This window comes from Pyrus communis, chromosome 17, assembly GCF_963583255.1.
Source record: "Pyrus communis chromosome 17, drPyrComm1.1, whole genome shotgun sequence".
Classification (NCBI taxonomy): Eukaryota; Viridiplantae; Streptophyta; class Magnoliopsida; order Rosales; family Rosaceae; genus Pyrus; species Pyrus communis.
Genome location: NC_084819.1, coordinates 14,659,648 through 14,677,859, shown reverse-complemented (window position 1 = coordinate 14,677,859; position 18,212 = coordinate 14,659,648). Strand labels below are relative to the sequence as shown.

General features: G+C 34.5%; 1 protein-coding gene and 1 pseudogene across 1 annotated transcript; both read right to left on the bottom strand.

Moving 5' to 3' along the window:
• Window positions 1-224: 224 nt before the first annotated feature.
• LOC137722062 (laccase-7-like) lies at window positions 225-1,801 on the bottom strand (annotated as a pseudogene).
• Window positions 1,802-4,909: 3,108 nt separating this feature from the next.
• LOC137723115 (laccase-7-like) lies at window positions 4,910-7,448 on the bottom strand. The gene is made up of 6 exons (XM_068462280.1): window positions 7,285-7,448; window positions 6,874-7,025; window positions 6,536-6,780; window positions 6,264-6,392; window positions 5,214-6,167; window positions 4,910-5,115 (listed from the first exon to the last, which is right to left on the bottom strand). Exons 1-6 carry the CDS (start codon window positions 7,372-7,374, stop codon window positions 4,985-4,987), a joined length of 1,701 nt encoding a protein of 566 aa, XP_068318381.1. The 5' UTR covers window positions 7,375-7,448; the 3' UTR covers window positions 4,910-4,984.
• Window positions 7,449-18,212: the final 10,764 nt, after the last annotated feature.

Here is an 18,212-nt window from a genome sequence, read left to right as displayed (position 1 = left end):
CAAATATTAAATGTTATTATCATTCATTTAAGTCGAATGTAAAACTTCACTTTTTTATACAAAAAAATATTAGGAGACTAGCTATAAAAATGTATTCTCGTTAGAAAATACGAGATAAGAAGTAACATAGTTAAATAAGTAAAAGACTGTCAGATCATTTCATGAATAAATGAGGGCACTGTCAACAGAGAAAGCAAGAAATGAAGGAAGCTGAAAGTCATCGAAGAGATAGAAAGAATTTTGAATAACAATATTTACATTACAACTGGATAATCATTACAAGACTTTGACTTTATTTATAAATACACTCAGTATAATTGTCTCAAGACTTATTACAGGACCAATGATGTAATGACACATGACACTCACTACATTTGACACATAAACCCTTATATCCTAACAGGTACCTCAATTATTAATAATTAATAAGGTATTTTGATTTTAGACAAACATTGATGACCAACTTAAACAATACATTTGTCGCTAGGTTTATTACAAAGTTATTCATTTGTAACCAAACGAATGAAATTGACCTCGGTATTATAATTTCAAGAATACAAAATGAAACAGTATCTTGAGGAGTCTTTCAAACAACTTCTAACATTTGGGCAGATCAGGTGGTGGTGGAGGCAAAGTAGATTCTGGCGTCCCTCCATTTTCAACCTCAAAAGCCATGGCCAGCCCCCAAGGCAGATGAACGTCGAAGTGACAATGCACGTACCAGATACCTGAAACAATAATTTAAAACAAATAATCATAAATTATTTATTTATAACAGATTTCAAATACAAAGAAACTTAATTAATGAGATGATTAAGAAAACTAACCAGGATTATTTGCTCGAAACCTGATCACAGCCCATCCTCCGACCGGCACACCAATTGTGTTACGTACTTGCGGATTAACGAAGTTAAATTTTTTGGGGTCATTAATCGGATCATAATTTCCAAACCCTTGTGCCAATACGTGGAAATTGAAGCCGTGGATATGCATCGGGTGGTTCTCGATGGCCAAAAATGTTGTGTTCTGATACACTAATTGTACTGTCGAATTGAACTTTAGCGTCTTGACCTTGGTTGATTTTGGCGCGAATATTAGGGATAGGTCGAGGCTAAGGTTCGTGTCCGTGTAGTCAAACTTGACCGGAGGCTCGTTGGGAAAAATCTCTGGTGTAGACCCCGCTCACGTTGTTAAAATGTGCTTCCAGCATGGACATATTGGTCGGGGTCACGAATGACTCGTTATTCATGCTTGCAGATAATCGGTTATTAAATATGGCTTGACACGTGGCATTTTCGAGACACATCGCTAAGTGAACGCCAACTGTCACGAACATGTGCTCGTCCACCTCACGTGGGACCGGGACCCAGTGAGGCCCACCAGGGAAGCCGGTGAGATTGGTGAAGAACTTGTTCGCCAACGGCGTGTCGCTAGGGTTGGGCATAGAGGGCATAATAGGGGTTGATGACGTGTAGCCCTTGTACACGATGATGCCTCTAGTTGTCGAGTTATCAAAGCCAACGGCGGTAGCATCAGCGCTAGCGTAAGGAGTGGCGGCCATGTAATAAGATCCGTTAAGTTGATTGAATTTGACGAGAACATCGGTGGTCTGACCGGGTGCAATAACCACCATGTCTGTGACATAAGGAGTCGTGTACGAGGCGTCAATGGCAACAACTGTCATGCTGTGATTGGCTATCTTGAAGAAGAGCTCGGTATTGAGTGCAGCGTTGATTAGGCTTAGCAGGTAAGTCTTTCCTCCCACCACACTGAGCTGATATGTTTCTGATAATTTGATCATACAAGACGGCGGAAATTTGCATCCACATTCACTATTTAGAAAAAAAATCGAGTAAATCCTTGTATGACATAAATGATTTTGTATCAAACGGTACATAGCATTGACAAAAATAAAATAAAATAAAATAAAAAATAAAAAGAGGAAGAAATCCTTGTGAAGAGTGTGGGGTGTGAGGGTATTATATGAAAGAATGTGGGGTGTGAGTTATGGGAAAGAACGTGTGGTGTATTAAGATAAATTTTAATTAAAAAAGTAAACGTGAGGGTGTTAATATAACAAGCCTTTGGAGTACACCAACAATTAATAACTAAAATCCTAACAAATAAGGAAACAAAAATAGAGCATACAACTAAAATCCTAACAATTTGCAAGTGGCCCTCTACCATAATGGTGAAGATGAGTGTTATCCTTGCACCATGACTTTGGTTCGAACTCCGTTAGCTCCCTAATCAAACAAATCTATTGTTTGACTAAAAAAAAAAAAAAAAAAAAAAGGGGACAAATTTTGAAAGACGAATATGAAATTTTGGTTTTAAAAACACAATAATTTTTTTTATTAAACACAATAAATACATTAATAAAATTAGATTAAATATGATGACATGGCCTTTAGTCAAAGCGTCCTGATTAAAGTTTAAAAAGGAACACATGTTTAATAAAAATAATGTAAAGAATGATGGGGATTCTAATTCTGTCTTCTTCCGATTTACAAGTGCAATGCCAATGTATTTGCCACCTTTTTTCGTAGTTAAAAATTTCCCCCTCAACTTGTGATCTTTTCTCGATTTGCCCCTTCACTTTTTTATGTGTTTGAGCATTCTTAATCTTTTGAGACATGTGGACGTGCGTAACCTTCAATTTCATTATATTTTCTGTTATTGTTTCTATCTAAATGGTTGAAATCTTCGTGCATATGATTGACGATATTTCTTAATCTAAGCATTTTATGATTATCCAACATGGTATTAGAGCATTCTAACTAGATGTACAAGTACTAACATTCTTTGTCAAATGTTTTTAATTTGCGTTCACCAAAACAAAACAAAAAAAAAGTTTTTAATTTGCAGGAATATTCTTGCCTTATCTCTGCGAAAAGCAATGCCCCTACATACGGCTCTTGTCCTGTTTCACAAGAAACATCAAGAAAGCTTCATCCTGCATTTGTCCCTCGCACCTTATAGCCATGCATGAATGTTAGAGGCAATGAATTTTGGACGAGATTTGCGACATTAATTGAAGCGTAATCCCTAATACAGAACCGCCAAACGTCCTTTTCAAATAATGTACATGTATGACAATCTTATTTAGAAGTAGCACATTTGAATTAATAATGACTCGTTTGGATGTGCTTTTAAAATGATTGAAAACGCTTTTGATGAAAATGTTTAAAACCAATTTTTAGTAAAGATGTAAGTAAATCTTAAAAAACACTTAAAGTACTTCCTGGAAGAAGCACAGAATTGGTGCTTCTTCCATAAAACACTTTAAGTGTTTTTGGAACTCAAAAATATTTTCTCTAAAAGCCCTTTTAGTTATTTGAAAAACACATCCAAACGAGTAAAATATTATTTGAATCACTCTTACTCATCATATCACCTCTACTAGAGAGGTGGGTACATACGTCCCACAAATGGAAATCAGCCCTCCAATGTGATCAAGGCTATCATAACTAGATGCCAACTCATTTTGAACTCAACTTGGACAATAAGGACACAACTTAACCACATGTAGGAGAAATTATTAATGTGTGTAAAATCAAATTGTAATACTCAGTTAGGACAATATTGAACTATAAGTCACTGAAAAAATTTAAGGTTTTACCATACAACTAATTGGCAATATGAAGAAGATTATAGGGAATGCAATTATCATGAAGGTTATTATCAACAGCTGTTAGTTTATAAGATTTTAAACTCAAAATTACTGACATTTTTGTTATAGGAACTATTATGTGGAAGAGATGTGATGGGCAGCCCAAATCTCTAACAGGGCAGAAACCTAGAATCTACTGATTTGGGGATCCAATGTGATTCAGACCATTTACTGCTTCTCAAAAAGGGAAATCCAAATGATGTTCGTATATGAGGTTTTTTTATTTTATTTTATTTTATTTTTTGAATATTAATGAAACAATTTTGGTATTGTTTATTTTTATCGTTAAGAACATTTTTATTTTGAAAAGTCACTCATGATACTATTTACTTACACCTTTATTTTGTCATTTTCATTAAAACTAAAAGTTTTTAAGAATTTTGTCATTTTCATTATATTTTGTCCCTTCGAAAAATATATTCCAGTGTCCTCTACAGATCATCTTTGTGAGGATTCCGAAGATCCTTGAATCGTATCGTATATCGTGTGATCAGTTTTCATCAACTGTTTGTGTTACAGGAGGCTTTTAAGGAACTAAATGAGGCTCGGGAAACTAAAACACAAGCTGCTGAGCTGAAGTTTTCGCGCAAGATCATGAGATGGGAAAGACCTAAGTATGTGACGTTAAAAGTGAACTGTGATGCAGCCTGGAATCAAAAGTAAAAAGGGAGTGGAATACGATGGGTATTCTGGGATTTTGCTGGCATTATGCACTCTGCTGGCGGTGCTGGGAACCTGGACTTTCAAAATGCAGCAATGGCGAAGGTCACTACAGTTAGGGCAGCGCTGCAGGAATGTGTTGTGAGAGGCATTCAACCCATTGAGACTGAAACAGATGCGAAGGTTTTAGTGCAGATTTTTAAAAAGGATATGGATACTGATGCAATGTTGGAAGGTTTGATTCATGATGTTTGGAGGATTGCCCAATCCTTGCAGTTTGTTGTATTCTAGTACTCCCACAGAGAAAGCAATCAAGCTGCGCATGCTATAGCATCCTTTGTTTCTAAACATGGGGGAGATCATTCATGGAATTGTATTGGTTCAGATTTTATCTTCCATATTTTGATGGAAGATGTAAACATTTCTCTTAGAAATCTAACAAAATTCATCTCTGAGTAAAAAAAACAATATTAGTAATTAAATAATATATTGTGGCTTTAGTAAACAATGATTACCTACTTATACAATGCATTTGTTACTACTTTTACTACAAAATTATTTATTTGTAACCAAACGAATGAAATTGACCACGATATTATAATTTAAAGAATACAATTGAAAGAATATTTTGAGGTCTCTTCCGAACAACTTCTAACATTTGGGCAAATCAAGTGGTGGTGGAGGCAAAGTAGACTCTAGCGTCGGTCCATTTTCAACCTCAAAGGCCATTCCCAGCCCCCATGGCAGATGCACATCCAAATGACAGTGCATGTACCATATACCTGAAACAACAGTTTAAAACAAGCCGTCATAAATTAATTGTTTATAATACATTAAAATACAATGAAACTTAATTAAACAAATGATTAAGAAAACTAACCAGGATTATTTGCTTGAAACCTAATCACAGCCCATCCTCCGACCGGCACACCAATTGTGTTACGTATTTGTGGATTAACGAAGTTAAACTTTTTGGGGTCATTAATTGGATCGTAATTTCCAAACCCTTGTGCCAACACGTGGAAATTGAAGCCGTGGAGATGCATTGGGTGGTTCTCGATGGCCAAAAACGCTGTGTTTTGAAGCACCATCTCCACTGTTGAATTGAATTTCAGCGTCTTGACCTTGGTCGATTTTGGCGCGTATATCAGTGATAGGTCGAGGCTGATGTTTGTGTCCGTGTAGTCAAATTTGACTGGAGGCTTGTCAGGAAAGTCTCTGGTGTAAACCCCGCTCACATTGTGAAACTGTGCTTCCAACATGGATGTATTACTTGGGAGCACAAATGACTCGTTGTTCATGCTTGCGGATAGTCGGTTATTGAATAGACCCTGACATGTGGCATTTTCTGGACACATCTCCAAGTTGACGCCGATTGTCACGAACATGTGCTCGTCCACCTTGAGTGGGACTGGGACCCATTGGGGCCCACCGGCGAGGCTAGTAAGATTGGTGAGGAACTTATGGGCCAATGGCGTGTCGTGAGGGTTGGGCATTGGGGGCATAATGGGGGTTGATGAATTGGAGCCCTTGTAGATAATGATGCCTCTGGTGGTTGAGTTATCAAAGTCGATGGTGTCACTAGCGCTAGCGTATGGAGTGGCGGCCATGTAATAAGATCCAATAGGTTGATTGAATTTGACAAGAACGTCTGTGGTCTGACCGGGTCCAGTAACCACCACGTCGGTGACATAAGGAGTGGTGTAGGTAGCGTCGATGGCGACAACTGTCATCTTGTGATTGGCTATCTTGAAGAAGAGCTGGGTATTGAGTCCAGCGTTAATTAAGCGTAGCAGGTAAGTCTTTCCTCTCACCACACTTAACTGATATGATTCTGATAATTTGATGTCACTTCGTTAATACTCATCATGCAAAAATAACACATAAACTAAATCAATAAATTTACGTGTATGCATGCATAGTTACGTACGATTTTGAGAGCAGTCATAAAGATCACCGGGAAGTCCATTAATGGTGTAAGCGTTTGAAATGTTAGGAGCAATTCCTTTAGATAGGCCTTCTTCCTCAATGTCGACCACATTGCCATTGTACCACTCTCCTGCAATTCCATCAAACAGGTAATATATAATTAGTCATAAAAAAAGTTGGTAAAAAAATTATTATTCATCAAAATTATTGTTTAAGGTACATATTACAATTAACGTTAAGTAAGTTGAATGGTATAGTTTAATCGTTAATTACCTAACAAGATGGGAACTTCTTTGGCGGGCTTGGGGAAGGGGAAGGATCGACCGGCTTTCGGGTGGATTATGAGCGCTCCGTGGACAGTTGCACGGAGCCACGAAATGTGGGCATGCCACCAAAGGGTGCCTTCTTGTCCAGTGATATTAAATTTGTAAGTATAACTTTGTCCGGGGCGTATAGGGCATTGAGTTACATATGTAGGCCCATCCGCCCATGGACTCAGAAGTTGAAAGATTCCATGCCTGCATTAAGAAAGAAACTATACAACGTGAAGAAAACATTACTCAACATTCCACTTGGGGGTTGTTAAATGATTTTGGATAATTGGTCTTTACCAGTGAATACTAATGTTATAGGGAGACTGGTTTAAAACGTGGACAATAAGTGTGTCTCCATCTCGTGCATATATGGTTGGTCCTGGATAACTCTCATTTACTACAGTAATCGATTGATTCCGGCACAGTCGGCTAACAGTTAGGTTGTTCACCTGAAAACAATTGTAATTAAAAAAAATATATCATAACTACTATTATTCAAAGGAAACATTCAAATAATTGGTGAGGAAATATGCATGATAAAATAAGGCTGCCAAAGGGCTTGTGCAAAATTGTTTTAAAAAACCACTTCTATGATCCAAAATTACATTTTTTTTTTTTGTCAATTGACTCAGAAGTGTTTTTGAACATTATAATGTGTTTCAGCCTAGAAACATTAATGAGCATACCCAAAATTGAGGCAAGACTTACATTAAAAGAATGCTCAACAATTGCACCAGAGGCTACTGAGGAAGCCAATAGGGCTAGAGCACAAGCTAGCACAAAGGCTAAGCGTGCCATATGGGGAACAAATTAAAAGAGCTAGCTCAAGGGAAATGAGAAGTTTGAGAATCGTCTATTGTTATGGAATATTGTATTTTTCTTGTGATATATCAGAGGTCGATATATGCTATGTTTATATAGGCATTTGGAAAGTAGTTGCTAACCCATTATTTCCACAATTACGTGGAAAATTAGCCAATAAATTTGCATTATTTTGACAAGGACTTTGAAATGTCTAAGATAAAGGCATACAAAATGAGTTTGGTATCATATATGCAGTTAACAGTTTGATTAAATTGGGGAACCGTTAGAGAATGCTTGCATAAAGATATGAACACAAGTCAGAAACTTTCTTCTTCAAAAACCAACCATGTTGAATAACATCGATCAATTTGACCGTGTCCAAAACTACACTTTACAGTCTGACGAATTTTAAGAAAAGGGAACTCCCGCGGTGTACTAGAAGAACACGTTTAGAGTTGAATATTTCTGAATGTAAACCTAGTTCGGAAGAACGTTGACATTACAAATATTAAGTAAGTGGAAAAGGTCGCGAGCCATTTGTGTAAATGTAATTTTCTTTTTTGTATTTAATTTAGGAGGAATTCTCAGTACTTCAGAAATGAAAAGGTTTATGCTTAGATACGTCCCGAGTACTCTATACAAAATTTATTTCTTGATCGTACACTCTATTCTGTCGCTCTTTACATTCCGTGCTCGTCCCATTCTGTCAACATGATCAGATAATATACGTTACCTGCTGATGTGTCAGGGATTAAATTTGTTAATTTGTTCAGCTTTTTTTTTTTTACAATTAAGACGTCTTAAACCCCAAAGATTGTCATTACCCATAATAGAATATATATATATATATATATATATAACTATTTTGTTTTTTTTTTAAAAGAAAACTAACGAAAAGTACAAAAAAAAACTTTAATATTAATGAAAAATAACAAATAAATGTGTAATGAATAGTATTAAGGAAAGGTAAAAATATTATTTTTTGTTAAAAGTGAATAGTATCGGGAATGTCTAATTAAAATTCGCTTTTTTTTATTTATGTATAATTAGCATATGATCACACACAAAGTGTTAGAAGAACTTTGTTTTAAAAATGGAAGGAGAGAGGAAGTGACAGAGAAGTGGGGTGGAGAGGGAGGGGAGAGAGCTTTATTTTTTTATTTATTTTTTATTTAGAGTTATGTTAGAATCATATGTAGGTGAGGCTTTGAAAAAAAAAACAAAAATTTGGTTGTGTGAAATTATATTATTACCCATATTTCTTATTCATGTTCAATTTTAATTAGAGGGTTAGAATGATAATTTTATGGAATTTTGGTTAACAATTAGAGTTCTATTAATACGTAATTTAGATGTTGGGGTGGGATACTATATTGTTTACTTAATTACATGTACATGATGAGTTTTGTTTTTTTATCAACCAATATGATATGGGAAATGTATATTGTATATTTGGAGTATGAAATAATAAACAACAGATAGAAAACAGAGAAAGTAATATATATGCATGTGGAAATAATTAATTAAAGAGATCTGATATCTACACATCTTTTTTTACTTCTCATATATTTTTTTAATTTTCAGCTGTTGAATTAGATTAATTGAAAAAGATTAAATAACAAAAATTAACAAGTAGTGTGTGTAAAGTAAAAAATTGTGTGTGGATAACATATCTCTTAATTAAATTCATTTTACGGAGGTGCAGATAACAATTATAAAATTTGTTTCAGTATATTGAGTAACAATGATTTGATATTTGTTTCTTGGAGAAGGAGATAAATCTCGAAGACTTTTCAATAAGTTGACAAGATCTCATTGACTTTTAAATAATTGGACAAGATCTCATGATCAATTCGCTGTTGCTTCGAATCCCACCCATCGCAGCTGACCGTTCGATGAAACCCTAAACCACTACTCGTGCATTCCAACTTTGACCGATTAAAATCCCAGAAATTGAACCAAATTTCTGGAAGGGGTTGTATTATGTGGTGGTAGGCATAAATGGTCACATTACAGATATAGTCAACCTTATTTTGATCCTCAGGTCATACTCAAATTCGTTATTAGTTTGTTAATTAAAACGATATTCATTAGATTAACCCATAACACCAAACTGCCACAGTCACCACCTTTGATAATGCAGGGACATTCGAAAATTACTGTTTTAATTTGGTCAACTAAAGCTAGGTTTAAGAAATTTTTCAATGGAATCAACAATTTCGAGAGGTGTATTCAATTAAGGATTTAAAAGACTTTAATGGATTTATAAATCCATGGATTTTTATGGAGTTTAATTGATTTGTAGAGATTCCATATAAAATTTTGATTAAATTCTCTCGAAATCTCGTAGGGAGATGTGAGATTTGTGGATGCTTAAAATACATTATGAAATCTCTCCAATTCTCTCTAATTCCTCAACTTTCTAAAATTCTTTAAAATCAATTTCTAATTGAATACACCTGGAATGTTATAAACTTATTTAAAATCCTAATTGAATACACTCAAATTTCTATGGATTTTAATAAATTATCTTAAAATTCTAATTGAATACATCTTGAATTTCAGATAATCACTTAAAATCCTAATTGAATACTCTTAAATTCATTAAAAAAAGTAAAATCTCTCAAAACCCCAATTGAATACATCCTCTTCGTTTGTCTTTGTTCAACGAAACTACTGGTATTAAAAGAAAGGTAATTACTCTCTCAATCCCCGTTGTCGCCTCCTCATTAAATTTGTGTATATCGACTTTACGTGGTTGATTTGGTTAGAAATTGTTATATATATCCAGACAAAGAAAAGTACTGTAAGGCCACTAAAAATTCGCACACGTAAAAGGCCTTTGATCTAGTCTTCTATAGCTGGTGGGGAAAGGTAGCTGGTCTTCTAAACTTCCAACAATTTTATATTTAAGAGATTAAATAATAATAAAATGTGCCCAATATATATGATGATACATACAAAATAAAATACCTATAAAATATATGGTATTTGCTCATCATAAATTTACATATAGGTAGATTAATTAGTATAATATATTTGATCATAACGTATAGTAGTACTATATATATATATATATATATATATATATATATATATGTAAACTATATATATTGAGCTTATGGTAGTACTATATACATTTGAACGTATATATGTATATATACGTGTGTGTTAGGGGTAATAATATGCAATAAATTATTTGTTCATTGTAATTAAGGTGAGTAATAATATTTATTGATTTATTTTGAATATTGTGGTACAAGTTGTAAATATTTTGTATTAATAGGTCAATTACTTTCCTACATGGCAATCACTTTTAAATTTGGGTTTTATTTGGATGTTTATAATTAGGTGGGTTTTTATATAGGAAATAAAAGTTGCAAGGGTTTATATTTCAACAAATTATTTGAAATTGTACATTGCCCCTGAATTAAATAATAAGGAAAACTAATGAAAAAGACTTGAAGACTTTGAGTCTTAACGATAAGGACAAAAATAAAGGGTAAAGTGAATAGTACCATGATTGACTTTTTAATGTAAAAATGTGATTTTTCGTTAAAGTGAATAGTACCGGAAGTTTTTTGTTAAAGTTCCCTAAATAATATAACCATGCATTATTTATGACAAATCAGATAATAATATGAAGCCAAATTACAATCCAAAACAAAGAAGAAAGACTTTTATCTTTTGAGTTTTAGAAACAAAGCTTATTTCAATTTAGAATAATGGTTTTAACTTTAGTTTTGATAAATTAGTGGAGTTAATAATACAATCTTGCATGATTTAGAACGAACTAAACAATAATATTAAGTCAAATCGAAATTAAAAAAAAAAAAACTTTAATTTTTGGGTTTTAGAAACAGTGCTTACTTTAATTTAGAAATAGTAATTTTAACTTTATTTTGCGAAAACTTATAGTAATTTACATTTCAATGATAATTTCTTTTTGTTTTTTTTTTTTTGGGTTTTATAAACAATTCTTATTTTAATTTACAAACAAAAATTTTAACTTTAGTTAAATCTTTTGGGTTTGTGTCCTATCTTTTGAGTTAAATAATAAAAAAAAGTAATGAAATGGTTTCAAAATCCTAATCTTAACAAAAAAAATTCAACTTTATTTAACAGTTAGGACAAAATTCAATATCAAACTAGTCCTGTAACAACCCGTCACTAATTTTACGATTTTATTAATTTTAAAATAGTGAATAAACAAAAATGCCCTAGTGGAGAGATTGTTGATTTTTGTTGATCGTCATTTCGTGACGTGTATGAGTTATTATTTTACCGTATTCTCAAAGTACTCAACGGTACGAACGCGTAGGCATAATTTAAGATGTTAGGTAAGACACCATTTGAGATGTTGTCTAGAGAATTCTACAAACAACACGTGGTGTACATAAGAGTATTGCGAACATGTATTTGAAGGTTTGAGATTACGATGTAGGAAATTATGTGCTATACACGATGTCCCCCAAGAAGGTAGTGTGTGAGCGCAATCGAGGCGTAAATCTGACGACTTATGCACACTTTCCCAATAAGGGGCAAGATTGTAATATTGCACTCTCGAAAATTTATTACTTGCTTATCAAGACAACAGTGAGTTGTCGGTATTGCGGACTGCAGACCATAATATTGATAGCTTATTCGTTGGGTTCGCTAAACGAGTGAACAAGTAATCCGGTCTACGTTAGTATATTTATTTATTTATTGTTTGGGCTTGACCCAAAGGTACTACACTTACTCTTACAGTACGTGATGCTATGAGTGTGTAGGTGAAATTTTTGTATGTTCAATTTTGATTTACGTATAACTATTTTAATTTTACGTTATATATACGTATTTTGGCGTTATGTTATTATATATCTATTTTTGACTTTGTGTTTTTATAAAGGTATTATATCACAGTATTGTACTAAAGGATAAGAAAAGTTTGAGTTTGGAGGCATGAAAGAGGAATCATTGCAACCCGATCGAGACAGAATGACATTCTTTTTTATGCAACCGCTCTAACTTGATATCTTCTTTTTATATATATTTTCTTCCTATCCTTTGGAGTATTTTATGTATAGCAACTTATTTCAAATTTTGAGGACGAAATTTTTATTTTATTTTTTATTTTTTATTTTTTTTATGTTGGGTAGATTGTAACAACTCGTCTCTAATTTTATGATTTTATTAATTTTAAGAGTGAATTGATGAAAATGCCTTAGTGGAGAGATTGTTGACTTTCATGACGTGTATGACCTATTATTTTACCGTATTCTTGAAGTACTCGACGGTACGAACAAGTAGGTGCAAGCAGAATCGAAATTCAAGTTACGGTTAAAATTTTATGAAACTATGAAACTTAAGGGTGTTTAATTTAGTAAATTTGAATTTTTGGGTATTTTATTATTTTAATAATGTTTGGTTGGATATTTTAATTTTTTTAATAATTTTTCTGGCCCCGTGAAGCCCATACCCACACCAACTCTTCTCTCCTCTCGTGCCACGTGTCACTCATTCCCCCACTCTCTTGGACACTATTTCTTCTCTTTATCTTCTCTCACATCTCTCTCTCACTCTAACTCTATCTTCCCTCTGCAACCGCCAACGCTGAGGCCAGCGTCCACCAGCTTACCATCTTCTTTAGCGAGCTCCACTAAACCAACACATGGATCCTCTCTCTTTCTCTCTCCCTCTTGTTAGTCTTTCTCTCTCACACTCTCTCTGCTCACCGCTAGGAAGCCGAGCTCTGTTCGAAATCCAAGAGGATTCGGGCGATAGTCTAACGAATCTGACAAAAGGTCTAGACCACATGTTTTTCTTTTCCTGTTTCATTTTAACGGCAATTGACTCCTTATACACGTGTTTTGCTGAAAATTTGGTATAAAAATTAACTCGGGAAGTCTCCCTAGTTTTCCGACCATGACGCCACTAGTTGCAGGCCTTTACAACTTATCCTGACCACGACTCGACGTGATTTTGGTATAAAATTATTCCCTTCTTTTTAATCTTCAAATCCATGTATAATTTGTTGTATTTTAGTTGTATTTCAAGCTTGATCGGAGCTCTGGGATTGTTGCCCATATTCCGATCGACCCACGACCTAAAAACAGGTTGACCTGACCAATAAACCAAAACGGGACCCGCGAACCAGCCCAAACCAGGATCCACGTACTAGATTCGACAAAGACCGATTTCTAATTAGATTTGGAATATTCTCGAAATATTCCTAGAAGATTCCTCATGTTGACTTTTACAAAATATTGTCGGAAACCCTTATAGGCTAATTTTGACACCTCGAGTCCATTTTTTGGCATCCATTTAGTGAAATTCCAAAGTTTTAACGTAGTTGACTTTTTAAGGTTGACTGTTGACTTTTTTCGAAAACTGCCCTTAGCATATTTCGATACCCTGATTCCAAATATGCAATCCATTTCCCCAAATTTAATCATTTTAGTTGAGTTTTAGTAACGGATATCTACTATACTTAGGTATGATTAGCATCGGCGATCCGTATTTACTCGTTCAAACGGCTATGACTTCACAAGTATATGTGAGTGGCTATTTTCTTATATATATATATATATATATATAGTGTGTGTGTGTGTGTGTGTGTGTGTGTTTGTGTATTTGTTTAGTTTCCATACATACATCTAATAACGAATTTTCTATGTGATGTCGTAATTAAATCAACGTTTATAAGAAATGTCGTATAATGAGAATTATGAAATCATTATAAATCTTATGGGATGCCTTAATTAGATTTACGGTTATGTATAATATTATGTTGACTAGAATTATTGAATCAATGTGACATGACTATATTTACGTTATTTGCTCATAATGTGCTACACTGTTTATACTTGCCATAGCCAGTGCCAGGCTTCACGTGTAAGTTCGCATCGCACCGTATGCTCACTTTGGATTCATTATAGTTGCCAGTCCTATCCTAGATTGTTATAGGCAATTAGAACTCATATGTGATGCGCATAGCACCAATCTTCACGTGATTGTAGTACTAGAACGTAGTTCATTATTACACCTAGTTCTATTCATGTGAGAATATCTTTGCATGAACTCTTGTGTTAGCATATGTCGATGAACACTCAATATGATATGTTTATTTCTACGATATATTGTGATTACTGGAAATTATATGCTCATTTAAGAATTATTGTGAAGTATTGCATTTTTGAGGAATTGCTGGCTATGGTATGTATTTTCATACAATACGTAGTATGTTATATTTAGCAATTGTACTTGTTTTACGGCGAGGGGTTATACGTTTTCGAAAAGATTTTTACAAAACTTTATTTTTAGGCCCACTCACCCTTATTTTTTTTCTCCTATCCAGGTTTTAGTGGCAGAGCTTTCATGTCGACAAGGACTTTCTGGCAAAATGTTGTTATGGGAATACTCTTGACAGTATAATTCTTCCTCTACCTTTGTTGTACTTTACTTATACTCTGACATCACATGTAAATTGGGTTCAATCCCACTCACATGCGCACTTTTGCATCTAGTCACTTTTATTTTAAATTTATTCACATTTCCACCTCACTACACCTTATGGCTTCATCACCTTCCTGGTGTTAACCAACACAGCTCGATTCAGAGTCCAGGTGGACATTTCGGGTCAGGATGTGTAAGTTTGGTATTAGAGCAAAAGTTTAGGCAGTATTGCATTCATCACACACGTGATGCAGGCATCCTCGGTTCTTGAATTTAATTAGCGAATCTTACCACCTCGTCGAGCATGAAAAACATGTTAGCTTTTCCTAAGTTTTGGGCGGTTTAGGTGACTTATCGACATTTTAGATGATCATTTTGGCGAATGCCTTTAGACTTTAAGCTCTCTGCCAGGGAAATATATAGATTTGAGATAAGTTTCTGGCCCTAAAGCAGGGTTGTTGTATCAATAATTGTGTATCACTAGAGATTTACCAATCAATCCCATCACTATTCTCCCGCCTTCATTACCAAACCTTTCAAGATAGGAACCACAAATAGTTTTGATTCCTTAGCAATGCCCCTTAGAATACCACTTATCAAAATTCTTACGAAGTTTTACTTTTTGTGGAAATCTCTGGAAATGTCTCGAACAACATTGTGGTGCTAAAGTGGTAGCACTCAACGGAACAACATCTGGGGGACAACCACCTGTGGTCCCCGACTGTACTAATCTGTCACCGTAGTTATAATTTCAAATCTTCAAGAGGAAGATTATATTCCATTAACCCATCAAGAGTAAATCATTAGCAAATTCCTTTTCCCAACCTTAGAACACTTCAATCAACACTGATTCCCAGGATTACCTTGATAATGTACTCGTCATTACAATGAGTATAGGCATGGTAGTATGAGTTGTTATACCTTTGGTTAGCAAAAATCCCATGAGCAGCACGTAAAATTCCCTTAGAATCAACGAAACTGAGTCATTAGGACCAATTTCTTACCAATCATATGAAACCATCCACCCGAGCGGGCTCTAACCTGTAACCAACATACGATGACGCTACTTATTAACGATATTGTTTGATATCTAGAAGCAGTCAACCAGTATTCAAGCGGTATGATTTTTGATATCGGACACATGCTAGTATCTAGGAGAGATACCTTTGTGCCATAAAGGTGGTTCATAGTTTTAGGGTAATGAAGAATGTCAAAATATCACAAACGCGTTAATTAGCGACATAACTGATAGACTGATTAATAGTGACTACCTTAACCGAAGAAATTAAAATCGTGGAAACATAGGAGCAAGCTTTGTAGGAGGACAGTAAACTTATAGTTGTTTTAACCACGCCACCCATCTAGGTAACCAGAATAGTCTTGACCAGTCATCCTTGTAATCACTTCCACAACCAAATATTAGTTTGAAGAACTAGTTAAAATTCATGTTGTAAGAATGAAACAAATAATGAGGAAGTTGTGAAGACCTTTTAGTACGCGGCGTAGAGAAATGAAGTAGTATGGTACGTTTTGAGAGAAAGTATTTAACCAAACAAGGAAACAAACGATATAATTTTGATTTAAAAAAAAGAGAGAATTTTGGTGACCAAATTAATCACCAACAATTAATAACTAATATCCTAATAAATAAGAAAAACAAACAATATATTGTTGCAGTCCTATTAGATCATGAATGTGATTATGTAAATCATAGTGCATCTAAGGATATCTTGGAATATTTTCTAGGGTTAGATATTATTCTATTAGAGTTGTAATCCTATTAGGGTAAGGATTTAACTTTCCCTACTACTATAAATAAAGGCATAATGGGATGGAATAGAACACACCTCACAATTACACGTCTCTCTTTTCTCTCTCTATGCCGCCGCATCCTCTCTCTCTGGCCTCTATAATTGTTCCATAAATTATGCCTACAACACGTTATCAACATGCTCTTGACGATGTGCTAAAGAGAGGTTGATCTTCAATCAAGGGAGTATTGCGTTTTAATTATTCTTTTTATGATTGATTTATTATTTTCTTGAATTGATATACATGCTATTGATTCAATTTAATTTTTCTTTGTTGAACATGATACAACTCATTAGAGATGCAATTTCGGCTTTCTAAGAAGGATCTTTTACAAATTCAAAGGCTTTTGTTATTTTCTGCCAATCAGGTACGCTTAAAATAAAGGAAGATATTTGGAATGACCATGAAGCATGAAAACATTCATCATGATGCATGAACCCCCTACATTTACATTTACCTTCCGATATATATATATATATATATATATATATATATATATATATATATATATATATATATATATATTGTATATGTTTCACACCTTTGTCAATATATATACACGTTCATGCATTACGTAATTTTTACTATGTGGAATTTGTGAGTCAAAGAATCAAAATAAAATAGAAGCAATTTTGGGTTTTTTCCAAACTCTAATTTTGGGTTTTTTCCAAACTCTAACCGAGGTAAAAAAAAAAAAAAAGGAACTAAGCAACCCTTATAGGCTTGTTGTGCGTGAGAACCAAGCCCACTAGCTGGGCCTTCATTCTATGCTGGGCATCGAGCCTTGATTCCCTTTGGGTTCTGAAAATCCTAAAACTAAAACTTGAAGGGGGCGTTTGTTTGCCCTCACTAAGTTGGACTGGACTAGCTATTAGTCCAATACTGTGTTTGTTCCATGCTGGGACTAACATTAATGAGACTAAAGGGGACTAGCATGGACAAAACCCTTCACTAAGAGGTCTTAGCGAGACCCCCCAATAACCATGGGACTAGCTAAGACTATCTTCTCTTTCTCGTCCTCGTCATGCTCAACGACCACTCTCGACAGACTCCTCGTCATCTCCGGTCACCTAGATCAATCATTAACTTTCCGACTCTCTTTCAGATCCATTTCACAACCAACTTTCATACAAAATATACCAAATTGAAGCTGGGAGTGACAAGATTACGATTTTACTTGAATCGAGGCCAAAATGTGGTCGAATGTGGCTGGAAAATGGCCTGGAAGTCTCGGCCTGTTTGGGCTTCTTCAAATCCATGACAGATTCGAGCATTCAAAGCTAAGATCTCGGTCCAGGGATGGTGATGAATTTTTTGGCGGTGCTAACTTCATCCAATTTAACGAGGAAATGGTAGGAAAAAATGAAGAAAAAGATAAGATCATAATAAAATATTAATAATTTATATATTAAATAATATAATATTATAATTTGTTATTATCCAGCTTCTTAGTCCAATACTGCACCAAACGCTTCACTAAGTTAGTCCAGTTTAGTCTAGTCTAAGCCAGTCCAGCTTAGTCCTTGAAGCTAATCCAGTCCGAGATAGTCTAGCGCAACAAACGCCCCCGAAAAGAAAAAAAA

Excerpts from the sequence above, each read along its gene's own strand:
- LOC137723115 (XM_068462280.1), bottom strand. The coding sequence starts at position 7,374 with ATGGCACGCTTAGCCTTTGTGCTAGCTTGTGCTCTAGCCCTATTGGCT. Across the intron at positions 7,026-7,284 it reads TTGTTGAGCATTCTTTTAAT|GTGAACAACCTAACTGTTAG; the intron begins GTAAGTCTTGCC and ends AATTGTTTTCAG. Across the intron at positions 6,168-6,263 it reads TTATGACTGCTCTCAAAATC|AATCATATCAGTTAAGTGTG; the intron begins GTACGTAACTAT and ends TCAAATTATCAG.